Source organism: Oncorhynchus clarkii, chromosome 22 (genome assembly GCF_045791955.1).
Source record: "Oncorhynchus clarkii lewisi isolate Uvic-CL-2024 chromosome 22, UVic_Ocla_1.0, whole genome shotgun sequence".
Lineage (NCBI taxonomy): Eukaryota > Metazoa > Chordata > Actinopteri > Salmoniformes > Salmonidae > Oncorhynchus > Oncorhynchus clarkii.
In genome coordinates this window covers 20,703,659-20,729,302 of record NC_092168.1, presented here as the reverse complement: position 1 = coordinate 20,729,302, position 25,644 = coordinate 20,703,659, and the positions used below count along the sequence as shown (strand labels likewise).

The 25,644-nt window shown below is 43.4% G+C and overlaps 1 protein-coding gene across 10 annotated transcripts; it reads left to right on the top strand.

The window, feature by feature from the left end:
• Positions 1-2,435: 2,435 nt before the first annotated feature.
• LOC139380557 (ATP-dependent RNA helicase DDX3X-like) lies at positions 2,436-24,869 on the top strand. Of its 10 annotated transcripts, none has more exons than XM_071123315.1 (20): positions 2,472-2,775; positions 6,688-6,736; positions 6,863-6,910; positions 9,455-9,514; positions 12,064-12,174; positions 12,704-12,830; positions 12,937-13,044; positions 13,286-13,385; positions 13,533-13,668; positions 13,884-13,978; positions 14,143-14,241; positions 14,689-14,849; positions 15,066-15,210; positions 15,304-15,448; positions 16,327-16,374; positions 20,122-20,303; positions 20,485-20,602; positions 21,290-21,446; positions 21,575-21,711; positions 21,908-24,869. In XM_071123315.1, exons 1-20 carry the CDS (start codon positions 2,731-2,733, stop codon positions 22,003-22,005), a joined length of 2,169 nt encoding a protein of 722 aa, XP_070979416.1. In that variant the 5' UTR covers positions 2,472-2,730; the 3' UTR covers positions 22,006-24,869. The 10 variants fall into 10 exon arrangements, with proteins under 10 accessions (XP_070979421.1, XP_070979418.1, XP_070979420.1 ...); XM_071123311.1 differs by having other exon boundaries at positions 12,064-12,243; XM_071123317.1 differs by lacking the exon at positions 16,327-16,374 and having other exon boundaries at positions 2,466-2,775.
• Positions 24,870-25,644: the final 775 nt, after the last annotated feature.

Sequence of the window (25,644 nt, the reverse complement as noted above, 5' to 3'; positions counted from 1 at the left end):
TTATAACACTATTCTAGACATGTTCTTTCCTTATATCACTGAGCTAGAAGATAGAAGGGAGGAAAGAAGAGGTGAAGAGAGATAGAGAGGGAGTGGCAGAGCAAGAGGAGTCTGAAGAAGGCATTAGGCCATGTAAGAAAATAGCCTCTTGTTGTGTTTCGTCCTCTCCTTATCTGTACTGACCTGGCAGGGCAAGGGGGAAATCAAATCAAATTGTATTTGTCACATGCGCCGAATACAACAGGTGTAGTAGACCTTACAGTGAAATGCTTATTTACAAGCCCTTAACCAACAATGCAGTTTTAAGAAAAATACCAAATAAAGAAAATAAATAAAAGTAACAAATAATTAAAAGGCAGCAGTAAAATAACAATAGCGAGGCTATAAACAGGGGGTACCGGTACAGAGTCAATGTGGAGGCTATATACAGGGGGTACCGGTACAGAGTCAATGTGGAGGCTATATACAGGGGGTACCGGTACAGAGTCAATGCGCGGGGGCACCGGTTAGTCGAGGTAATTGAGGTAATATATACATGTGAGTAGAGTTATTAAAGTGACTTATGTATAGATAATAACAGAGAGGAGCAGCAGTGTAAAAGGGGGGGGGGGCAATGCAAATAGTCTGGGTATCCATTTGATTAGATGTTCAGTAGTCTTATGGCTTGCAGGTAGAAGCTGTTTAGAAGCCTCTTGAACCGAGATTTGGCGCTCCGGTACCGCTTGCCGTGCGGTATCAGAGAGAACAGACTATTTTTTTATTTCACCTTTATTTAACCAGGTAGGCCAGTTGAGAACAAGTTCTCATATACAACTGCGACCTGGCCAAGATAAAGCAAAGCAGTGCGACACAAACAACAACACAAAGTTACACATGGAATTAACAAATGTACAGTCAATAACACAATAGAAAAAATCAATATACAGTGTGTGCAAATGAGGTAAGATTAGGGAGAGGTAAAGCAATAAATAGGCCGTAGTGGCGAAGTAATGACAAGGTAGCAATTAAACACTGGAGTGATAGATGTGCAGAAGATGAATGTGCAAGTAGAGATACTGGGGTGCAAAGGAGCAAAAAAGATATATATAACAATATGGGGATGAGGTAGTTGGATGGGCTATTTACAGATGGGCTATGTACAGGTGCAATGATCTGTCAGCTGTTCTGACAGCTGATGCTTAAAGTTAGTGAGGGAGACATTAGTCTCCAGCTTCAGTGATTTTTGCAGTTTGTTCCAGTCATTGGCAGCAGAGAACTGGAAGGAAAGGGGGAATTGGCTTTGGGGGTGACCAGTGAAATATACCTGCTGGATCGCGTGCTACAGGTTGGTGCTGCTATGGTGACCAGTGAGCTGAGATAAGGGCGGGGCTTTACCTAGCAAAGACTTATAGATGACCTGGAGCCAGTGGGTTTGGCGACGAATATGAAGCGAGGGCCAGCATATGATGGTATGTGTGTGGTGATTTCGGCAGGTTACCTTAGTGATCTCAGGCACAGGGAATATGGTGGTCTGCTTGAAACATGTTGGTATTACAGACTGAGACAGGGAAAGATTGAAAGTGTCAGAACACTTTCAACACAAAACACTTGCCAGTTGGTCAGCGCATGCTCGGAGTACACGTCCTGAATGTTGACCTGGGCTCCCGAGTGGCGCAGTGGCGCAGCACTACATCTCAGTGCAAAAGGCATCACTAGAGTACCTGGTTTCGCATCCAGGCTGTATCACATCCGGCCGTGATTGGGAGTCCCATAGAGCAGCGCACAATTTGGCCAGCATCATCCAGGTTTGCCCGGAGTAGGCCGTCATTTTAACTGATGTGCCTATTTAATAAAATAAATAAAATAAAGGTCTTAGTGATCACACAGTCATCTGGAACAGCTGATGCTCTCATGAATGTTTCAGTGTTACTTGCCTCGAAGCTAGCACAGAAGTAATTTAGCTCATCTGTTAGGTTCCAGCTCTCCGCTGTGCTTCCCTTTGTAGTCTGTAACAGTTTGCAAGCCCTACCACATTTGAGGAGCGTCGGAGCCGGTGAAGTACGATTCGATCTTAGTCCTGTATTGACGCTTTGCCTTGTAGAACCTACTTAGTATGGTGTGCTTAACCTGTCCAACACTTACAGTGTTGAATTGCAGATGATTGATACAAGGAGAAGAGGCCATTTCAGACAATTAAGCAATACCCAAAGTGCCGCGTCACAAGGTTTTGCTTCTTTTCCTTCACCTTGTCTCCTTTTCTTATGTCCTATCACCTTGTCTCCTTTTCTTATGTCCTATCATAATATATGTTTACTACGATTTAATATGTTTGCTATTAGCAATATTATTTACTTTACTATCATACGCACTTCACCTGAGCAAAAATAATGCAGATTAATATTTCCGCGCGGAAATGTACAAAATTTGGAACATCGCGATGTCTGTTCTAAAATAGTGTTATCTCGCGGTACCTGTGCGCGTAATTTAGCTTCATTCCACCACGGAGAAGCCAGTGGAAGGTTACGGTTACAGCTCGAGTGGATACTTTAATTTGCAACCACGTAAAAACTGACAGAAAGGAACATTTATTTACACAATACACTTGTTTTATTGACTGAAAGGACATAAAGTTAGCAACATATTACGGACTGGAATCTAGGAAGAATTTTGTGATCTTCAAAGAAACTAGCTAGTGTGCTAACAAAGAAAATACTTTCCCTTGACAAATAACCCTCTCTATTCTCTTTAGTTATGAGTCATGTGGTCGTCGATAATCAACACGGTCTAGATCAGCAGGTGAGTGTTTTACTTAATTTATTTAATACAATTATAACTTAGGAAATATGGAGTGAGGACAGCTAAAATAACGTTCCGTCAACTAGCGAAGCGTATGCTAAGCTACCAAGCTAAAGCGGTTCGTAGCCAAGCTAATGTTAGCCAGCTAACTGCGTGGATGTGGCTAGTAAAATGGTGGTTGGTGTGTCGCCGGTGACATTAACTGTGGTGATGGCGGATGCTGCCTAGCAATATTCAGTTTTGATAAGACTTGGGTAGTTAGAAAATGATTTGTTTCAACGATTACATATAGTGAACACTTGCTATCAATAACTGTATATTAATGTAGTTAGCTAGCTGACAGTCGAAAATGCATATGTCAGTGTTTAATATGTAATTAGCCAGGCTAGTTGGCTACACGTAACTGGTCGGTATCGATTGCGTAGTTGATCTCACGGCAATCTTAACCAGGCGTGCTTAGGCCTTGGTTAATGTTGGCTATCTAGCTACAGAACCAATACTTGTTAGCAACATAGATAACTACCAAGCTGACATTTGATATTCAGATACATTTAGCGTGCTAGTTTACGTTAGCTAGCTAACTTAGCTGGTTGGATTGATGACATTTTACCGGCCGGTAAAAGTAACTGCTGAGTCTTGAAACGTGGCGCAGGAAATAACAATCGCCAGGACTGTAGGTGAATAAAGTAACCTACTCCAGACTGCGTTTACAAAGCCAATCTACCATTGACTAGCTAGTGAGTTAATGTCGGGTTTTAGTTATGTAAAACATAGCTAGTTAACTTGCTTTTAATAAATGTTATGTGGATATTGGTCTATATAAGGTTACTTCGCCGGTATAATCGTGTATGGATATAACGTTAGTCAGCAGAACAACGCTTCGATCACACAGACAGCATCATCTGGATTTGTATGCAGCAAATGTTAAACATTCACTTTATGCTGCTGCCACTTCTGTCAAGCCACCTACTCATACAGTTTGACGCATACGGTCGATAAATCCAATTTGTGCACTGCAACTGCCGCTGCAACGCAATGCTGCAAGGCAAACGCAGCGTTTCATCGGAAATGAATATAGTTCTGGTGTACCAAAATGCCATCACTGTCGGTGTGTTGGAAGCGTTAGTCTTGGATATTTTGCACATGATTCACTATGGTGGTAAAGCCTTGATCACACCTTTTATGTCACTACATTTTGTTACACCAGAGGTACATTAAATACTAATGGAATGCATTGTTTGCCTTGCAGCATTATGTTGTAGTGCGTTCTATTAGGTGCATATGCTGGATTTATCTCATGTATGCATCAAACCTTATGCATAAAGGGCTTGACAGAAACGTAAAGAAGGTGAAAATTCGATAAATCCAACATATGCACTGCCTCTGCAACTTAATGTACTTCTGGTGTACCAAAATGCAATGACCTGTTCAGTGCATGTGTCTATCCCCACGAGACAGATTAAAATACCTGAACCAACTATATTACTTTGGGGACAGGTCAAAATGCACATGAAACAATGATAGAAATCTAGCTAGTGTGCTGTTGCTAGCTAATTTGTTGTGGGAAAACATTGGGTTGTTATTTTTGCTGGAATGCATATGGCCCTTTTTTAGCTGGATCTTTGTAGAATCTTGACCCATGTTGGTTCATACAAAACCGTGTGTTCTCTACTCTGACAATTTAACCATAAACATAAAGGGGAAACCTAGTTAGTTTTTCTGTGGATTTTATATGGCGATTGGAAGCAAACTTTTTAAGGTGCATTACCGCCACCAACTGGACTGGAGTGTGTACCAAGTTCATCTTTCAATCACCCACGTTATGCGCTTAAATACTAATGGGGAAATGTGGGACCCACAGCGCCTAAAGCATCTAAAATATAATCAATTTCTATTTTAGTGCTTGGCAAGCAGTACGGGTGAAATGATTGACTAATGTGTTTAGCAACTTGGGTGGTCTGGTCAGCATTTAACAGGCTGACCAAACCTGTAGCATTCTGTGCGTCTGTGTAGCTAGGCGCTAAAATAGAACTGGTAATGCGTCTCAGTTGGTTGCCAACTGCTGATCAAATCAACAGAAGAAAGATGAACAGGGAATAGGGCTGACCCCAATTAGTCGATTGGTCGACCAAGGTTGTTTTAGTCGAGCAGTAACCTGTATGCATGTATGTACCCATCTCAGTGAACTAATCCTTTGCGGCGGCCTAGACTAAAGGCCAATTTATGCTTGATCCGTAAATGTTTATATCCAAGGACAAATTAGCTAGCAACAGCAAGCTAGGTAAATGTCCAATGCATGTTTCATGTGTGTTTCGACCTGTCCCCAAAATAATATAGTTGGTTTGGGTATTTTAACAGGAGTGTCGTAAAAGCGTCAAAGTCAACATGCACATGCAAAAACAATTTGGTCATGTAAGCCAAGAGCGTTGGCTGTAACTTTGAACTTTCCCCACACAGAATCACTTCAGTAATGTAAACATTTGATTCACTGACTTGGTATACAGTGCATTTGGAAAGTATTCAGACCCCTTCAGTTTTTCCACATTTTATTTTAGACTTATCTAAAATAGATTCAATACTCCCCCCCCCCCCCCCCCCTCTCATCAATACCCCATAATGACAAAGCAAGGAAAGGTTTGTAGACACTTTTGCAAATTCATAAAATATAGATTTACATACGTATACTGATTTACATAAGTATTTAGACTCTTTGCTATGAGACTTGAAATTGAGCAAGGGTGCACCCCTGCACACCTGTATATAAGGTCCCACAGTTGACAGTGGATGTCAGAGCAAATACTAAGCCATGGGGTTTAAGGAATTGTCTGTAGAGCTCCGAGACAGGATTGTGTCCAGGCACAGATCTGGGGAAGGGTACCAAAAATGTCTGCAGCGTTGAAGGTCCCCAAGAACACAGTAGCCTCCATCATTCTTATAATGGAAGAAGTTTGGAACCAACAAGACTCTTTCTAGAGCTCTCTGACCGGCCAAACTGAACAATTGGGGGAGAAGGGCCCGTGACCAGAACCTGATGGTCACTGACAGAGCTCCAGAATACTTCTGTGGAGATGGGGGCACCTTCCAGAAGGACACAACCATCTCTGCAGCACTCCACCAATCAGGCCCCATCACCTAGACAATACTATTACTATAGTGAAGCGGGGTGGCAGTATCATGTTGTTGGGATGTTTTTCAACGGCAGGGACTGGGAGACTAGTCGGGAACAAGGGAAAGATGAACCGAGCAAAGTACAGTGAGGGCCTTGATGACAACCTCTTCCAGAGTGCTCAGGACCTCAGACTGGGGTGACGGTTTCCCTTCCAACAGGACAACAACCCTTAGCACACAGCCAAAACAATGCAAGAATGGCTTCGTGACAAGTCTCCTGAATGTCCTTGGCTCGGCCAGAGCCTGGACTTGACCCAGATCCAACATCTCTGGAGAGACCCGAACATAGCTGTGCAGCGACATTCCCCATACAACCCGACAGAGGTTGAGAGGATCTGCAGAGAAGAATGTGAGGAACTCCCCAAATACAGGGGTGCCAAGAAGACTCAAGGCTGCCATTTGGTGCTTCAACAAAGCTCTGAGTAAAGGGTCTGCATACTTATGTAAATGTATTATTTCTGTTTTCACTTTGTCATTATGGGGTATTGTGTGTAGATTGGGGGGGAAACAATTTAATCAATTTTAGAATAAGGCTGTAACGTAACAATGTGGAACCTGGTAAGGGGTCTGAACACTTTCTGAATGCACTGTACAGGCTATCCTTCATATTGCACTTGTCCAATCAGTGCTAGGATCAGACTTTTGGCACCAGATTTGCAAGCATTAATTCACCCCTTGGTTGTATTTGACCATGCTTGTGTTAAAATCACTTGATGCACTCCAACATAATTTTTGTGTTTTCAGCTTGCTGGCCTAGACTTGAACTCTGACGGACAGGGAGGAGGCACAGGCAGTAAGTATTAACAGCCAATAATTTGCATTCAGTGTAGCTCATTGTGGCGATCTTCATTGATGGCTTTACCATACTATTTGTTTCTCAATGTGAAAACTGATAGTCTTACCATTTTCTACTTCCTAGGGCGTTACATTCCACCTCACTTGAGGAACAAAGAAGTTTCCAAAAACGGTAAGCATCATCTTTGACACCCAATAAATCACATACAAGACATCAGCCCCGACTTGTATTACCAGGGTACAGACTCGCTCTGAGCGAGGTCTTCTGCCGATTGTTACCAGTTCCCAATTCTATAGGCCTACCTGTCTGCTTGTTTCAGGCTTGCCCCCCCCCCCCCCCCCCAAAACTCCCACGTTCTCTATTTAAATATTCAATGCCGTTGGATAACAAAGGGCTTGTCGTTACTGAAGGTGTGAAATAAGTTTTGGCCAGTGTTTTAATGGGTTCGGGACAGGTTGAAATTATAACTTCGACCAGAAATCCATGCTTTTGTCAGTTAATCCCCAAGTTAATTGAAGCACTGTTGCATCAATCTAAGTTACATTTAAAAAAATTTAAAAAATCCCCATCAAAATCAGTCAGTTAAAGCCAGAGGTATCAGCATCCTCCAGTGTTGCACTTTCTCATCTGTGGTGAAAGGTGGCAGAGCTCCAGCTGTGTTTGTCAGACCATGAGACACCCTAAAAATCTTTTTTCTAACGTCAACGTCACATTTATGACCCCTCTATGAAAAGGGGAGACTGACTAACACGATGGTGTTTTGCTCTACGACCCCCACAAGTCTCTGAACCGTTTGGGCTACAAACTAATGGGACCACATTATAGAAAGGGGGAATTCTCACAAACACGATGGCGTTCTCTATTTTGCTCAAGGACCCCCACAAGGGTCACGGGATTCGTCTGAAGATAACTGGTACCACTTTTTTTTATATATATAATTGAATAATACGGGTAGTTTTGTGACACCAAAAAAGGGGTTAGATGTGCAACCCAGGGGTTGCGTTAGAATTCCGAAATCTGCATTTTCAATACGCTGTCCATCAGAAAAGCAGATGTAACTTTTTTTGCTAAAATAAAGTCTTAGTGGGTTTTGTGGTTGTGTAAGGCTTATTCATCTATTTAGCCTTGGTATAATATCACAAGCCTCAAATTAATTTGATTATTGTGGACTGTCAGAAGTAGTGTATAGTGTATTTTACTTTTAATTGTACAACAACGCCTATATGGAGGAGAACAAAAAATCTAGATGTGTGTTGTGAATCACCAATACATTTTATTTTTTATTTTTTTAGGCTTAAGCCATATTGCCCAGCCCTACAATGACGTACAACCTTATTTGTGTCTTTCTTGACTAACAACTCCTGGCTCACAGGCGTGGAAATAATAAAATGATGTTCACATGACCTGGAATACTTAATGTACAAATGTCAGCCTTCTACCTGCATAAGGAGTTTACCGCAAGCCAATGCTTCTACAGCTCTCGATAAACGTAATAGCGTTCCTAACAAATAAGGAAACGTGCCGCCTGAGGTCCTATTGATCGTCGTGGAAAGCTGTCACTTGTTGACAAGTACTTTCTACATGTCACCCGACCATCCAGGGGTGACAAAACACTGGAATGGCGTCCGTATTGCTCACTGCGCTTGGTTCATACAGCTTTTAGCTGCTAAAAGCGGTTGTAATAAAATGAGCGGTGTCTCTTTTCTTCCACCAGACTGGTGGAAAAAACATCTATGATCTCTTCTACATAGAAGATCATACACAATTGCCTGTTTTCCTCAACTTCCCAATACATTTCTGATGAATTTCAAACCTTAACTCCTTCTGATTTAAATATTATTACAAATCAGTCAATCAATTATACTGTCATAGCTCAAAGAAGAAGAAAAAAAGTTAACATTTACTTTTTTTACCCCTCATTTCTCCCCCAATTTCGTGGTATCAAATTGTTAGTAGTTACTGTCTTTTCTCATTGCTACAACTCCCGTACGGACTCGGGAGAGGCGAAGGTCAAGAGCCGTGCGTCCTCCGAAACACAACTCAATCAAGCCACACTGTGCCCGGCCCGCCACAGGAGTTGCTAGTGCGCGATGAGACAAGGATATCCCTGCCGGCCTAACCCGGACGACGCTAGGCCAATTGTGCGCCGCCCCATGGGCCTCCCAGTCGCGGCCGGCTGCGGCAGAGCCTGGGCTCGAACCTAGAGTCTCTGGTGGCACAGAGACTTTTAACATGGTGGGGCCGGGATTATTTTTGGGGCATGTGTCAAAAGTCTGGAAACCCTTGAGATGCATACACCAAAAATTGCAGAGGATACTGTACAATTGTTTCAATCGTGGCAACTTTTTTTTCTAGACCTGGCCCAACAAAAATACTTCCAGTTAATGCACAAGAGAAATCATCAACATTCTCTCAGCCATTTCTGAATAATCTGCATGATTGTTGGATTTGGAAAGTTACCAGTTGTTTACTGCTCGCTGCCACTGGGTCCAACAGATCACAATATTCTTAAGGGAAAGACAAGCCGGTGTCCTAAGAAAACATTCTCATGCTAACTAGGCTAGCACTGACTTGCCTCTGAGAAGTTGTACACATATTAAATGCCAGAGTATATCCCAATGATATCTCATTAATCATGGTAAAGCGTTTCTTGGGTTAGCTTCATCTCACACCATTGTGACATTGTTTTTTTATTGTATTTTTATCCCACAACAGAAAATGCTTATTCCTCTGGTAGACAGTACGGTTATTCAGTGCCACCTCCAGTGAACTTCTGTAAGTGCCTTCCGTCTCCTTTGTGCTGAGGGCACCCTGCATTTGTAGTTGCATGAAATGGCCTTTTACACACCAGAAACACCACTGTGGGTTGTTCCAGGTGCACAGATTCCACCAACGTAAACTGAATCTGTGTATATGGAACCCAATGTGAAGGGGATTAGACTTTTGAAAAACAATGCGACACCCAGCTTCAAACCTGAAACTGATTTGCTTTTTTTTCTGCTGGTTTTGCTCAGATGCTGCTTACAAATTATATGTGAGGGAACAGGATATGATAGCTCCATCTAGGCCAATGCATTAGATTTTTTAAATTCTTTTGCTGGCATAGCAGCACATCTAATTTTAACATCTTATTATAGCTGCTTTCAATGATGAGCTAGCCGTATTGAGAACTTGTGTGTGTGCGATCTTGCACATGTTCTAACCCACAGTATTTTCCATATTGTAAGCCTTTACAATATGTAGTGTCCCTGAAAGTTTCATTTAAGCAGTACCCTCAATGCCACCAAAGACACAAAAATAACTATACACCTGGATTGGATAACTGTATGGCCGGTAACTGTTAGTGTCATGTCAAACTACTCTTGCATCAGCCAACTTATGGAAGGATAATCTGTTTTTATAGCCTCCTTCCCCTGTACCTTTGCTTAGGTTACCCAAGACTGGCCTCTCAGGGGCTAGACTTTTACCACTTTAACAATGGGGTCTGGTCAGACAGAAATGGTATACCTGTGTACCTGCATGCCACGTAGGCTATTCCCCTAAGAGAACACCACACCCAATTCCCACTACCGGGAATAGGGTATCACTTGAGAATATGCAGCCATGGACTGGTATCAAAGCTGTGTATTCTAGTATGCAGTAGCTTGCCTCTGTTGCATGGTTGTTTAAAATTTATATTTTTAGTGAGATTCTGTCCTGCGTCGCTATAATGGCTGTATTACTAATGCCAATGGGAGCTGCAGTATGCTCAATGCTAACATCCTTATGTTGTGTATCTGCAGTAGGAATACAGCTGTATCAAAACAAACCTTTGGTTTGTAGTATTTACTACCTTCTGGTCATTCTAGGAGTATACAAATTGAATGGAATCAAAGCAGGGACTCCTGTGTGAAGGAAATGTTGCACATTTGATGAGCTTAAATAGCTATTAGCCTTTACTTGGAATCATTCCAATAGGCACTGTAATTAACCAAGGAAAACCTTGTGTAACTTGTTGGGGTCTGAAATTGTGCGGCTTAGATGTAAGGACTTCGCTTGTCTTTAGCATTGTGCCATGCGTATTGATGTCGGAGCCTGCAGTGTGCTGCTGTAGGGGGTGACTGATCTGAATCCTGATTGGTTATGTGATTCCTCTATCCTTCCACCTTAATCTGTGTTAACTCTACTGTCCAGAAATAGTCCCTCCATAAAGAGTAAGCAGACCTGCTAATTTTACTGTCTGATTGAACATTGGCTAAGCCACACTATACATTCATATAGTATATTGCTTACTGTTGGAGTCTTCAACTCAAGTAATTTAGACAGAATTGTCTTTTATTAATGTAGCTCATTCAGCCTGCACCAATATGAATTACACATTATTGCATCCCTTGTGTTAATGCACAGTTTGCATCAATAGAGGACTAGGCTAAATTAACAAGTATTTCTGGACCCCTTGTCCAACATGAAACTAGCTGACTCAGTGTCTCTTTTTTTTTTTCTTTTTTTTTTACCCCTTTTTGCTGACTCAGTTTCTTAGCAATGCCTCTGAATGGTAGTCTTTGATCCTACAGAATGTGGCTACTGGCTAGCGCTGTTTGCATAGTGCACAGGGATATGAACAGTGTGTGTTTGTGCACAGCACTAGGCCTGGTCTGAAGCCTCAGCTGGTGTGTGTATTCACCACATTAGGTTTGCCCTGTGCGTGAGAAATCTGGTGTTGAAGGAGCCGCTGAGGACCCACAGGTGGATGTGGAAGCTGCTGCTTACTACATATTTAGACTACCTTTTATCTGAAGCTTTACCACCTTGAAGTGAAAGAAAACCCCTATGGGTTGGGGCTGTTTGTCACATCTGGCAGTGGTAAAGCCCTAAACAGTCCCCTGACCAGCCTGCTGCCTAGCCTGCACTCATAATGGTGTTGCCACCAATGGGAAAGATGAGACGGCCAGCATGCAGAGCTGGGCATATCGCTGTAGTGAATGTCCCCACCTCAGACGGGGGCCTGATCTTGTATTGTAGGATTCTTTGGAAGTATAGGTTTTCTGCAGAGATGTTCTGTTGTGAACTCATACTGCCAAGTTCAGTCAGAGGTTGAATCTCTAAAATATAGTTTTAGAAGTCCTTTGATCAATAGTCACTAGCTTTGCCAAATCCCATTTGAAAGGAGGGTGATGGGAACTGATATTTTAATAGTGATGTGAGTATTTTCCTTTGTCTGTGGGCTTGGGAGTCCAATCTATCCCCTTCGTAGTCTCTGAACATGACAACCCCATAGTACACTTTCTCTACCTCCGTCTCATCATCCCCCTCTTCCTTTCATTCCCCTCACCCTGTCCATGAAGACTCTCCAGGAGGATGGGACAGCGGACGCAGCAACGGCTTTGCCAATGGTTACCATGACAACCGCAATACGGGCTTCGGGGGACGCGGCGGGCCTCCCCGAAATGACAGAGGTGGGCGTGGCAGCTACCGCGGTAACGGCATGGGTGGCGCCTCGTTTAATCAGCCAATGCACATCGCAGGTGGGGAAACCTACTGTGCCAAATTGTATTTATCTATTCCGCAGTAATAACCAATACTATTAGACTAATGCAAGTAGTAGATATTGTATTATGCTCTAGATCTGGTCCTCTAGGTCCTACTGTGCATATAGACACATTTTTACTCGGTAATACTAGTAATGACTACTAATAGACTATCTGCAGAGGCAGAATTTCCTTGAGTCACCAGTAATTGAAATAATGTAAGAATAAAATACTTAATACAAATAAGACTCCTTTACTTAAGACACGTATAGCTATATGTTTTATTGATAAAATACGCAGACAATACTTGAACGATACAGAGAAAAAAAACGCCCCTGCAGATTGTCTATCCTATACTCCAATCATTCGATCAAATCCATTTACCAAAATGGCTGTTTGCTTCCCAAGCAATATTTGAATGGTGGTACTCACTAAGCTATCCACTCTCTCTCGCTAGGGTTTAGTGGTGGACAGGATGGTGGAGGCTGGGGAGGTACTCCCAGACAAGACGCAGCCTATAACAGCTTTGGCGGGAGGGGAAAGTCGTCTTTCTACAACGACCGTGGATCATCAGGGGGCAGAGGGTACGTACCAGTCAGCGGAATGTATTTTGCTATACAAGTAGGTGTGTGTTCAGACAGCTGATGATTGTGAAGTGTGTTGAGCAGTGTATCTGTGTGTCTGTTGTAGTTATCAGCGTGGAGGTTATGGCGGTGGAGGCAACAACCGCTGGCAGGAAGACTCCAGGGACGATGAGGACTGGTCCAAACCCAGCCCTGCCAACGAACGCTTGGAAGCGTGAGTCACACTCTTCTCCTCTCAACTGTTACATTGGCCAAAACTAGTGTGTATAGGAGTTCTGCAACTTTAAGTGTGCCATTTTATATAAGCATACTCAACCATATTGATCTTAGACTCACTCTTACAGCTGGGAGTGTGCATTAGGAGTGTTCAGCAATTTTGGGTAACTTTTTAAAGAGTCATGTTAGGTGTTGTCTAATGTGATGTCCTCTAACCCAATCTTTTTCCGCTCATCCAGGGAGCTGTTCTCAAGCGGCAACACGGGTATTAACTTTGAGAAATACGACGACATTCCGGTGGAGGCCACTGGATCCAACTGCCCGCCACACATTGATAGTGTAAGTCACGTCACTGGCTTTACAGTCAACAATTGTCTTGTAGATCAAGGGAAACACGCTATGGAACACTTTCAAGTAACTCTTGTTGACAAAAGTTAAGAGTAGAAGTGATCCAAAACTAACAGCGCCTGTGTTTTGGTATTTCAGTTCCATGATGTGGACATGGGGGAGATCATCATGAGCAACATTGCCCTGACCCACTACACGCGGCCCACCCCTGTCCAGAAATACGCTATCCCGGTCATCAAGTCCAAGAGAGACCTCATGGCTTGCGCTCAGACTGGTAAGAGATTGAATGAAGAAGCTTTAGTTCAAGGTGGGAGACGGTAGCGGAAGGATTCGCTAGAGGATGAAATGGAATTGAGCCTGTTTAGGGACTTTAATTTGATTCCTTTTGCATTACAAATTTAGCTAAATATTTAAAATGTGTTTGGGGATTTTCTTTCAGACCAGCAAAAATTAATGATTATTGTATTGAGTGACTGTTCCTTTCCTCAGGCTCGGGTAAGACTGCAGCCTTCCTGGTGCCAGTGCTGAGCCAGATCTACACACAGGGGCCTGGAGACGCTGCAGCGGCTGGCAAGAACGGACAGGTACACTCACATACACGAGCAGCCTGCAACGTTGAGTTTTTCCATCAATCTGAAACACTGCTTTTCTATGAAAGCAATTAAATTGCCCCCTCCCGACTTGCAGGTGTGCTATTTATTTATGTGGTGTGTTGAGGTTGACCAACACTTGTTGCTTGCCTCCACAGGACAGTGGTAAATATGGACGCCGTAAGCAGTATCCTCTCTCCCTGGTCCTGGCTCCCACCAGAGAACTGGCCCTGCAGATCTACGAAGAGTCCAGAAAGGTGTGGGCTAAAACTCCACCCACCCACAGACAGACAAAACCATACACGATGGACAGACCATGAATGGTGTTGTAGTGACACCAGTATAGTAGAGTAGCCTTGTTGCGGCTAAGGAAGATGGTGAACTGAATGTTACTGATTCCCAACAGGCTGATTGATTGCAACTAGATAAATAAAATGTATTTTCTTTGCATGCACACTTTCCCTGTACTGTGTGTGTTATGGAGGGGCAAAATGCCCAGTGCCATGTCTTCTGGTTCCATCTTTAATCACTGGTACAATCTTATATCCTGTCAAATGAATGAATGCATCAAGTTCTATGTAACATAAGCGTTCATCTCGGTAACATCTGTTATAGAACGATACTCCAAAGACAATGAAAGGGTGATGGTTGAAACTTGAATTATGGTTGTACTAGTGTTCTGAACTGTCCTGTGTATCTCTTAGTTTGCATACCGCTCCCGTGTGCGTCCCTGTGTGGTGTACGGGGGGGCTGACATCGGCCAGCAGATCAGAGACCTGGAGCGAGGCTGCCACCTTCTGGTGGCCACACCCGGGCGCCTGGTGGATATGATGGAAAGGGGCAAGATTGGCCTCGACTACTGCAAGTGAGTGGGGCAGGCGCTAACACTGACAAATTGGCTAACGCCAAAGAGTTTGCTAAAGCTAACAAGAGAACTTGTTAGCTTACTCATTAGCACTGGTTAACTAGTGCTGACGAGTTGGCTAGTGTTAATGATAATGAGTTGGCTAATGTTTTGTCCAACACTAACATACGTGAGTGACCAAAGTGCTAAGTGAGCTGTTTCTGTCATCCCTGTCAGCTACCTGGTGCTGGACGAGGCTGACAGGATGTTGGACATGGGTTTTGAGCCCCAGATCAGACGCATCGTGGAGCAGGACACCATGCCCCCTAAAGGCATCCGTCAGACCATGATGTTCAGTGCTACCTTCCCCAAGGAGATCCAGGTACACAAGCATGCACCAGTAGTGACGCAAGCTTGAGAAATAGAGTAAAATTCTGGGTGCGTGTTTCTGACTGTGTGTATTTCTGACTGTTAGATGCTGGCGCGGGATTTCCTAGAGGACTATATCTTCCTGGCCGTGGGCCGCGTGGGCTCCACCTCAGAAAACATCACCCAGAAAGTAGTGTGGGTGGAGGATGGTGACAAGAGATCCTTCCTCCTGGACCTGCTCAACGCTACAGGTAAGGAACGCACACATGAACGAACAAAGACACCAACTCTACCCCATAACACTCAAACCCTTTTACACACGCTCACGTTCTCACACCAAACTCCATCATTCACACAGGTATAACGTTCAATCCAATGATGTATATTAGCCCTGGATTGCTGATGATATGTATTGGTCATTGAGAGGCTCTGAAGCCACCGGTCGGCCATATTGGCACTCCCCAGTAGGAGCAGTCCTCCATAGTGTAGAATTCCATTAATTCCTATTTCAATTAATGTTTCTAGGACAAAATGACATGTTATTAATTATTTTGTGTTGTAGTGGGCACAGTAACATTAGTGAAGTCAAATGTTTACTTTAAAGACGTTTTTATATATTTTGTCTCAATATACTTTTAAGTGTGCATTAAGGTGGTCAGTAATAAAATAAATGTGGAAAACATAAATGTAGACATTAAGAAATGTATTTCTATAGCTTCCAAAATGTTTTTTACAGTAGTTGGGCAGTGCCAAGATGGAGACACGGTGGCTTCAACACTGTGCCCCGTATCAGTCAACTAGTGTGTGTATATGTGTATATCTAAATCATTGGTTCAGTCACATATGTATTGAAACTAATTGATGATACTTGCTACGGTGTTTATCTAAAAGGGTACATTTGTTAGCCTTTTCCCTTGCCCCCACCCCCAACCACCTGTTAGTCTGTATGCCCAAAGTAAATGTAAAGTCTCCTAAACTAGTTGACATGATGAACCTTCACCATTCTCCCCTGGGTGAAATGGAGGGTGGATGATTGGGAAAGCGCTAGTTATTACATATCTGTTAAGAACTGTTAAGTTACTCCACACTGCCTTTGGTTTACTCTACTGGGCGGTTTGGTTTTATTTAGTCATTCCCAGTGATGCTCCTGATGTTCAGGAGGCTGCAGTGACACCCGGTAAGTATTATTATGGTACTATAACCCCCAGTCTGACCCTCCCAACTGGCAAACATCCCACTCCATCCTTTTCCCTTCCCTGGTCCCCAACCCTCTATTTCTCCTTTCATAATTTCTCAAAAGAGCTTTAGGGCCAGACATAATGGTTGTAGTCTTAGGGCCAGGGGAATCCTACCCTTAGGTCAGAGGTGGGCAACTCGAGGCCTGGGGAGCTGTGGTGTGCAGGCTTTTGTTCCAGCCCAACACTAAGACTAAATTACAGCCCTCCAGGACCAGGGTTTGCCAACCCTGTCATTAGAACCAGCAGTAATGCTTACCATCCTCAAAGGAGGATGTTAATTGGAGCACAGCTTTGGTGTTTTTGGCTTGGTGTTACTGTCTGGGTGTTACACACACACACACACAAGTGTGGGAGATTTTAAGGACACGTTGGGCTGTTGCCTTTGTAAACTGAGCTACACTCTGTTAGTCAACTGTTTAAAGGAGCTACGTCTTCTATAAAAGTAGGTTTAGTCCATCTATGTTAAAGGGTGAAAAAATATAAATTAACTATGATTTGTGGGGGGGAAAGATAGACGGTGAGTTTCCAATGACCTCATCGGTGTTGAACCAATTATGAGTAGGTGTTGTCATTGGAAACACTTCTATCTTTTTTTATGACAAAACATAATGAATATGAAGTTAAACATTTTAGAAACAGCTTATTCAACTAATCAAAGTTTGATGATTAGTTGGTTATTTGAATCAGCTGTGTAGTGCTAGGGTAAAAACCAAAATGTGCACCCCTTGAGGTCTTGAGTTTTGTGAACACTGCCCTAGGCGCTAGACCTGCATGTAGATATCCAAGCCCTGATTTGAATATTTAGAATAGACCATGCCTTCTGTGACATTAGCACAGATATTATGACTGGATAGGTGAATGTTTTTGCCATATGCTACTAGCCTTCACCTATCCAAACATGTGAAATCAGCAATTATTCCAAGGAAGGCAGGATGCATTTTCAAGACACTCAAACCTGGTCCTGTTCTCTTCATCGCTCAGTGTTGCCATGCCAACCTTACCCAAATGCAGCCTGCTGCCTACCTGTTACTGAATGCTGCTGCTGTTGAATTAGACGTAGGGTCATCAGAGAATATCAACAATGACACCACCACATGCCCCCATCCACCCCCCATCCAGTTTCACACTTGACCGTTTGTGCCGATAGCCATTAATGCAGTGTTGGTCCACTGCTGACAAAACTGAGACTAGTCATTTACTAGTACTATTCCAAATGGCTGTGAGGACATTTTGAGTTATGGGACAGCTGGCTAATTCTGTTATGAGGACATTTGGCATAACTCTGCAAAACCGAACCATTTGCACTTAATAATTTGTCAGTGAAAGTGATGATGCTTCTGCTCCCCTGATTTCCATTTTTCAGTTGCAGTTTGTTTCGTTGCTCCATGGTGATGAACTCAGTCACACCACCATCGATTTTATAGAGTGACCACATTTAAAATACCCAAATGCGGGACAACAAGATTTTTGTGGCATATTTGTGGGACAGTGTAGCCAACATTAATAACAAAAAATACCTCAGACACATCCCCCTTCCGCTGCAACGAACAAGCCAATTGAAGCACCTACTCTTTTGCCTTGTGCAAAATTTTGTGATGCAGAAAGAGACTGGCTGTTAATGAAAGTCTGACACTATTTGGCCAAGGAAACCATTTCTGGTTGGTCTCAGGGAATGTAAAACAGTTATGCTGCATATAGACGAGGGACGCAAAACCATCACACCAGTTGGCATAGCGGGACAAGAAAGTTTTAAAAAAATATGGTGACAGCAAAAGCCAGCACGATGGTATGCGTTGCTAGGGTGACTTCAGTAAACAAAGAATGCTAATGAACATCGGGTAGAAAACGTTTTAAAACGTGTTAGCATTGATTGACAAAAGTTTAAATATTTGAACTTTGTCGGCAAGTCCCATCTACCATGGCATTCACTGCCAGGCTTTACAGCATTTACCGTGGGTGTCGTAGCTGCAAATGCACTACATGGCCAAAAGTATTTGGACACGTCCTTCAAATTGGCGGATTTGGCTATTTCAGTCATAACAGGTGTATAAAATTGAGCACACATCCATGCACTCTTCATTGACAAACATTGTCCGTAGAATGGTCTGTGCTGAAGAGCTCTGACTTTCAGCGTGGCACCATCCTAGGATGCCAACTTTCCAACAAGTCAGTTTGTCAACTCTCTGCCCTGCTAGAGCTGCCCTGGTCAACTAAGTGCTTTTATTGTGAAGTGGAAATGTTTAGGAGCAACAACTGCTCAGCTGCAAAGTGGTAGGCCACACAAGCCCACAGAACGCGACCGCTGAGTGGGTAGCGCTTAAAAATTGTTGTCTCGGTTGCAACACTACAGCGTTCCAAACTGCTTCTGGAACCAACGTTAGCACAAGAACTGTTCGTTGGGAGCTTCATGAAATGGATTTCCATGACCGAGCAGCCACACACAAGCTTAAGATCACTATGCACTATGAGTGGCATAAAGCTTGCCACCGTTGGACTTTGGAGCAGTGGAAACACGTTCTCTGGAGTGATGAATCACGCTTCACCATCTGACAGTCTGACAAACAAATCTGGGTTTAGCAGATACCTGGAGAAGGCTAGGTGGTGGAGGAGGAATATTGGTCTGGGGCTGTTTTTCATGGTTCGGGCTAGGCCCCTTAGTTCCAGTGAGGGGAAATCTTGACTCTACAATGACATTCTAGATGATTCAGTGCTTCCAACTCAATGGCACCGGTTTGGGTTAGGCCTTTTCCTGTTTCAGCATGACAATCCCCCTGTGCACAAAGCATGGGCCATAATGGTTTGTCAAGATCTGTGTGGAGAAACTTGACTGTCCTGCACAGAGCCCTGACCCCACCACCCATTTGAACACCTTTGGGATGAATTGGAACGACCGACCGACTGCAAGCCAGGCCTAATCGCCCAACATCAGTGCCTGACCTCACTGATGGTCTTGTGGCTGAATGGAAGCAATTCCCGGCAGCCATGTTCCAACATCTAGTGGAAAGCCTTCCCAGAAGAGTGGAGGCTGTTATAGCAGCAAAGTAGGGACCAACTCCATATTTATGCCCGTTTATTTTTTGAATGAGATGTTCGATGTACAGGTGTCCACATAACTTTGTATGCTGAATAAGCAAGTTATGAGAATTGAGACCCTCACAAGTTTGACAAAATTACCTTTCAGTATAATATGGCTATTTAGGCCTTGGCCCACCTCCTTTTGTAGCTCTTCATTAGAAGCACAAGTTAAACTGTCCACTCAAAGATTAGCTGCAATTTAGCACGAAAGGTTCTGATAAACGTGATTGGTTGAAGATGACGTAGGCCTACATCAGAATATCAGATCTCAACAATTGAAGTGTTTAACATCACCAGTACCACATCTTTGAGAGATATATATATATATATATATATTGTAATAAGTGCAATGTGACTAAAAGAGACTTGTTGGAATGTCTAACAAGGGCCATAATGCAGGGCTGTCCTGCACCATCTGGGACATGTGGTCACCCTATCAGCACCTGCTCTGTTAGCGCAGCACCATTTTTTGTTTCTGATCCCATCGCCCCTCGTTGTCTGAAGTCTTTATCCTGCTCATAGCCTGTGCGCTAAGTACTCAATGTTTGCTTGATTTTCTTTTCATCTCTTTCGCGCGCTCTCGCTACGTCTCTCTTCCTCACTCTGTCTAGGTAAGGAGTCTCTGACATTGGTGTTTGTGGAGACCAAAAAGGGAGCAGACGCCCTGGAGGACTTCCTGTATCGTGAGGGCTACGCCTGCACCAGTATCCACGGTGATCGCTCCCAGAGAGACCGAGAAGAGGCGCTGAACCAGTTCCGCTCTGGCCGCTGCCCCATCCTGGTGGCCACCGCGGTACGGCAACACACACACCCCTTCTGTCAAGACAGTGATGTCATTTCCCCCTTTTTATCCTACACGCATCAAAACGTATCGGGATTTGTATTGAAGCTACTACAACCGTAACGACAATCACCACCTGAAAGGTTTTCGCCATTGCTGGTTGCATCACGTTTCCCTCTGTCTTCTCCTCCAGGTGGCTGCGCGGGGTCTGGACATCTCTAACGTCAAGCACGTCATCAACTTTGACCTGCCCAGCGACATAGAGGAGTATGTCCACCGTATCGGTCGTACAGGCCGCGTGGGGAACCTGGGTGAGTGGGACTAGCGTTTGAGGGGGGTTCTCCCATCATGACCCATTATGTGTGTGTGTAGGATTTTGACCCAGCTCTAACACACCAAGATTGTGTTTGAGGTCATGCGAAGGAAAACGTTTTAGAACAGTTTGCTACCAAAACAAGAATTAGCTTTTTTTTGTTTGCTGCATAATTAACATGACTCGGACTAAACAGATAGATAAATCACCAAATGATTCTTGGATTCACATATTGTTACTGATAGCTAGGTCACATGCGTCACTCACCTTGTGTATCAGGTTCTGTTGTCAGTCTGACATTCGGTTAGTTGTATAATTAGAATGCTGTGCTTAGCTCTGCACAATAGTAGATTGTCCCGTTGTGTTGGAGAGTGCATTACCACATTGGTGCCGGTGAATAACGGTGTTTGTGTTGGCCATGCGCCTCTGTGTATTACATCTGATACGACTGGGATGGTAGCTAGTCCGAACAGACTCAGCAACATGTTGTAGAAACAAGAGAATAACTGAGGATAAACAGTAAAACTACACTATTATATTACTTAAGATCTCACACTGCATGAATTGTCTTTTTAAGAAGCCTTAAGTCTTTCAAGAACTGAAGTTGCTCATTCCACCGCATGCCCTGGAGAGTTGCGCTGCATGGTATGTGTGTAGCGTATTGAGAGCTGTCTGCGTTTTGTAGGTCTGGCCACGTCGTTCTTCAACGATAAGAACAGCAACATCACCAAAGACCTGCTGGACATCCTGGTGGAGGCCAAGCAGGAGGTGCCGTCCTGGCTGGAGAGCCTGGGTTATGAGAACCAGCACAAGGGCAACACAGGACGCGGACGCTCCAAGAGGTGCACGCACAACTTTTTCAGGGATGTTAATGTCCCACCAATGGTTTTAGATCAGAAAGGAGCTTCTCAAGAAAGGAGAATAGCTACATGTTCTGTGTGTATCAACTTTTGTTCTCTCGCTCCGCTAGGTTCTCCTCTGGTGGATTTGGTGCCAGGGACTACCGTCAGACACCCGGTGGTGGCGGCTTTGGCGGTGGTGGTGGGCGCGGAGGCCCACGCACCGGGGGTTACGGAGGAGGCGGAAGCCGTGGCGGCTTTGGTGGAGGTAAGCGCTAGGCCCTTTCCAGAACCATTTGAAGAGCCACTCTAAATGTCCCTTAGTTTTATCCATGATGATTTGGAATTCCTGACTCAATCATGTGTGAGGGGTCATCCATATAGATTAATTCAGTAACTCACATACAGCTATCACATACAGCTATCATAACAATCTACTGACCCTCGACCTCTGTCCTTCCCAGGTGGCTTTGGAGGCGGGAACTCCTATGGTGGCAACGATGCAGGCTACGGTGGCAACTACAGCCACTCCGGTAGTGGAACAGACTGGTGGGGCAACTAGTCATAGAAACCCGGTTGCCACGCCAACCAAACCAATCCCCTCACGGAAACCACATGTTGACTACGCCAGACTAAAATACCCCCGCTCACTCAACCCTGTGTAGTTTTCACTGACACACAGTACATTACACACATTGAGATTCTCTGCCCCTTCGCTTCTCTCACATGGAGAACGATGCAACGCGAAGATTTAACCAGCGTGATGCCAATCCACTGGAGAAGAGCAGAGATTTGCACACTTAAGATTAAGAGTGCGCATGTAAGGATGCTGACATGTATTGTCTGATATAGCAACTCTAGACTTTCGTTGTTCAAAACAGCACATCCTTTTTTCTTTGTATAAACAAAAATAAGAACCTAAAAGAATAACCTGAGGATCATTTGTATGGTAATGTACTGTGCCTTTTGAATTTAGACAGGACTAATTCTGTTGTCATTTCACCAAATGAATGTGGCCAAGAGCTCTAAATTGTATTTTATTTTGGGGGTGAAAAAAGAAACAGAAAAAAAAAGCTTGTACTTAATCAAACCTTGGCAAACACTGGGGGCATTGTGACTCGCTCGAGTCATGAATCCATTTGAACCTTTCAAAATTGTCGCAGGGTCATCATGTAGCCTTTTATCGAGTTCAAACAGCTAACTTCACTGTAGCGTCCGACCTCACTGGGCCGTACTCCGAGTTTGGCCAATAACTGTATTCTAATCTTTAAAGGACGAAGAGTTCGATTACTTTTTAATTTTTTCGCTCACTCTATCCTGGATAGGCTCCTCTAAGGATACGGTAGTCTTTCCAATAGCCATTCCAGTTGTGATCTCTTAACACGGAAAGTCGTTAAAATCAATGCTAACAAACACACACTAGGGTTTAATTCAAACAGAAACACTCAATGAATTGACTTGACAGTGTTATGGCAGCTAGTAAGTTACCTGCCACTAGCTACATTAACTGGGCAGTGTTTTGGTTTGTTTACATTTGAAGAGCGGGCGCATGCGCGTGGTATTGTAAAACTGGCAGTTTTGAGTGAAATGTTTCTTCTATAAACATGTATCAAAACAAAAAATGCCCACCATCTTGGAAGTGAAGTTCAAAATGGCTGCACAAGGACCACAGCGTCGGGGGGGGGGGGGGGCCAGGGGGGAACGATAGCGTCGGGGAGGCACGGTGTGGTGCAGCGTTAACATTAAACAGTCTTACCGTTGACCGCCGAGCCGGTATTCTACGCATGCTAGTGTTTTGTTTTTTGGTCAAGGAGATATAAGACAAATGAACCGAGTCGCAGGCTTAACTTAATTACAAACGTTTTCTCTTTTCAAGCTGTGTTGGAGGGGCATGGTTCATCTATCCGAGACAAGCAGTAGGAGGTCCATCACTAAGGGTTAACTAGTCAGAAAGCAAAGGGACTGGACAGCAGGACAGTTGTCGCTGGGGTTATGGGTTGAAAGTCAAGGGTTATCAGTGCACCGCCATCGCTTTGGTTTCCATTGCTCCTTGCTGTGAAGGTGGCCAAAGACTGGGGACTGTTGTCCCCTTCCTTATGGTAAATGTGTACTGTCAACTCTGGGAGGTAGTCAGCTTTAGATGTGTATGAAGCTCTGGTTCTGACTGGCCAGACAAGGCTTTTCCTCTCAAAGAGCAGCAGCCAACGAGAGGAGGAGAGATGGGGCATTGGAGTATCTCTAAGTGCACTACGTTTCTTAAGTGTATTGTGCCTTTTGAACTTTTTAAATGTATTCACTTTAAAAGCGGATGCACTGACAGTGAGAACTTGGATTGAAAGGTGCTACTTGAGTTTGTGTGTAGGCCCTTGTTTGTTGTCGTGCCCATCAAGTTTTACAAAAGTTATTTTATTGCACATCTAGAGTTTTATATAAATGTCTTGAATACATGTCCTTAAGCTTCCAAATATTGTGTGTGAGGAGATTGTGGAAAAAAACGCAGCTTGTTTACAAAGGAGAAGGGTTCTCAACATTTAAACAGGATTTATTTGGGACCAGGGGATTTAGCAGTTGGGAATTTAGCCATTTGCACACAGATTTCTAGATTCTACTTTTGCTGCTAGTTTTGTGTAATTTATTAAGCATTTCTGAGAGATATTTATTTTTGTAAGCCTCAAAGTGATTCTTTGAAAGTTACAAGAAACTTGACCAAAAGACGGTAACAAAAACACTGGCACTTGAATGTTGAATGTCACCTGTATGCGTGAAAAAATTTTTATATATTTCGGGGTAGTGTGAGCTTTTTAATGTTTAAGACATATTGGACTCGGTCAAAAATAATATCCACAGACGTCAGGGCCTGAGGCCTTGAAACATCTCTAAATATTATATAGTCAAATTGGCCTTCAAAAAGAGAAATGGAATTAATCAAACATGCCAAGGTTTGGAATTAAAGTTGTTAAAAGAGCAAAATCTAATTTTCCTAAATCTATCGGTGCAGAACTGTTCGGGATTCTCAAATTGTATGCATTGTTTATAATAACTCTTTATTCTAATTTGACCTGACTTATATTTATAAAAAAAATACAGTGTATGTCTGGCACATGACAATGTGGTTTATTCTCTATTGTTGCATTTGCATATGGCACCTCTGGGGATTGTTCCCTCAGAGTATTGAGCAGGTCTCAGCTGCAGTAGTGTTACCCACAGTAGCAGCACATTAACTGCTAGCCTGACCACAGGAAGAATAGGCTACAAGCACCACTTGCTCAGTGCCCTGAGGAAGAACAACCCAGAGCTCTTTAGACTTAGACTTTGCTTTCTGTACTAGCTTAGAGGCTAATGCACAGCATGGGAAAAGACTCAGCTGTGTAATTATTGTATGATTTTACCTAAATAAAGTTTGAATGCAAAAGTACCATATTATAAAAATCAAGCATGTCTTAAGAATTGTGTTATAAATCTAGGACAGACTATATCCTGGAGTGGCTGTGGAGAGGCGCAGCGAAGTTGGCGTTGATTTGATGGGCTTCAGTTCATTTGAGAGATTTTATTGTTAACACCATGTTTCACTTGTCTCATTTATGGAATTCTTCTGTTATCAAATCAGGGTTGTGTTGTGTTCAATAGTGCACAATTTCGCCAAATGTTTTGCAATTTAAAATGAAGATGCACATTCTTAATGGGCAAGTTCGGGTAGTACACCTGTGCTCTGTTTCAACATTCCTACTGAACACACCCCTGTTGTGGTCAAGTCACTGGTTATTGAGTTGAATACCAGAAGCATTTAGGATTATCTGACCACAAATCAGTGGTTGAGGTTAAGAGCATGCTTGATGATCCCTGCATGCACATACAGGTTTTAGTGGGGGTTGGTGTGCAGGAACACACACTGGTGCGCTCACACTATCAAACACAAATCCATACGCAAATGTACTTGCACACTTGTTCTACCAGATACGCACACACTGCCTCTCAGACAACCTATTAGCCTGTTCAGTCCTATATGTGAGTGCTCTGCTGACTAACCGGCAGGACAGACACATGGACATGTCATACATGATTGACAGGTACAGTGCCTTGCGAAAGTATTCGGCCCCCTTGAACTTTGCCACATTTCAGGCTTCAAACATAAAGATATAAAACTGTATTTTTTTGTGAAGAATCAACAAGTGGGACACAATCATGAAGTGGAACGACATTT

Coding starts and splice junctions, on each gene's coding strand:
- LOC139380557 (XM_071123311.1), top strand. CDS start 2,731: ATGAGTCATGTGGTCGTCGATAATCAACACGGTCTAGATCAGCAG. Junction 6,911..9,454: donor CAAAGAAGTTTCCAAAAACG/GTAAGCATCATC, acceptor ATCCCACAACAG/AAAATGCTTATTCCTCTGGT. Junction 16,375..20,121: donor GGAGGCTGCAGTGACACCCG/GTAAGTATTATT, acceptor CACTCTGTCTAG/GTAAGGAGTCTCTGACATTG.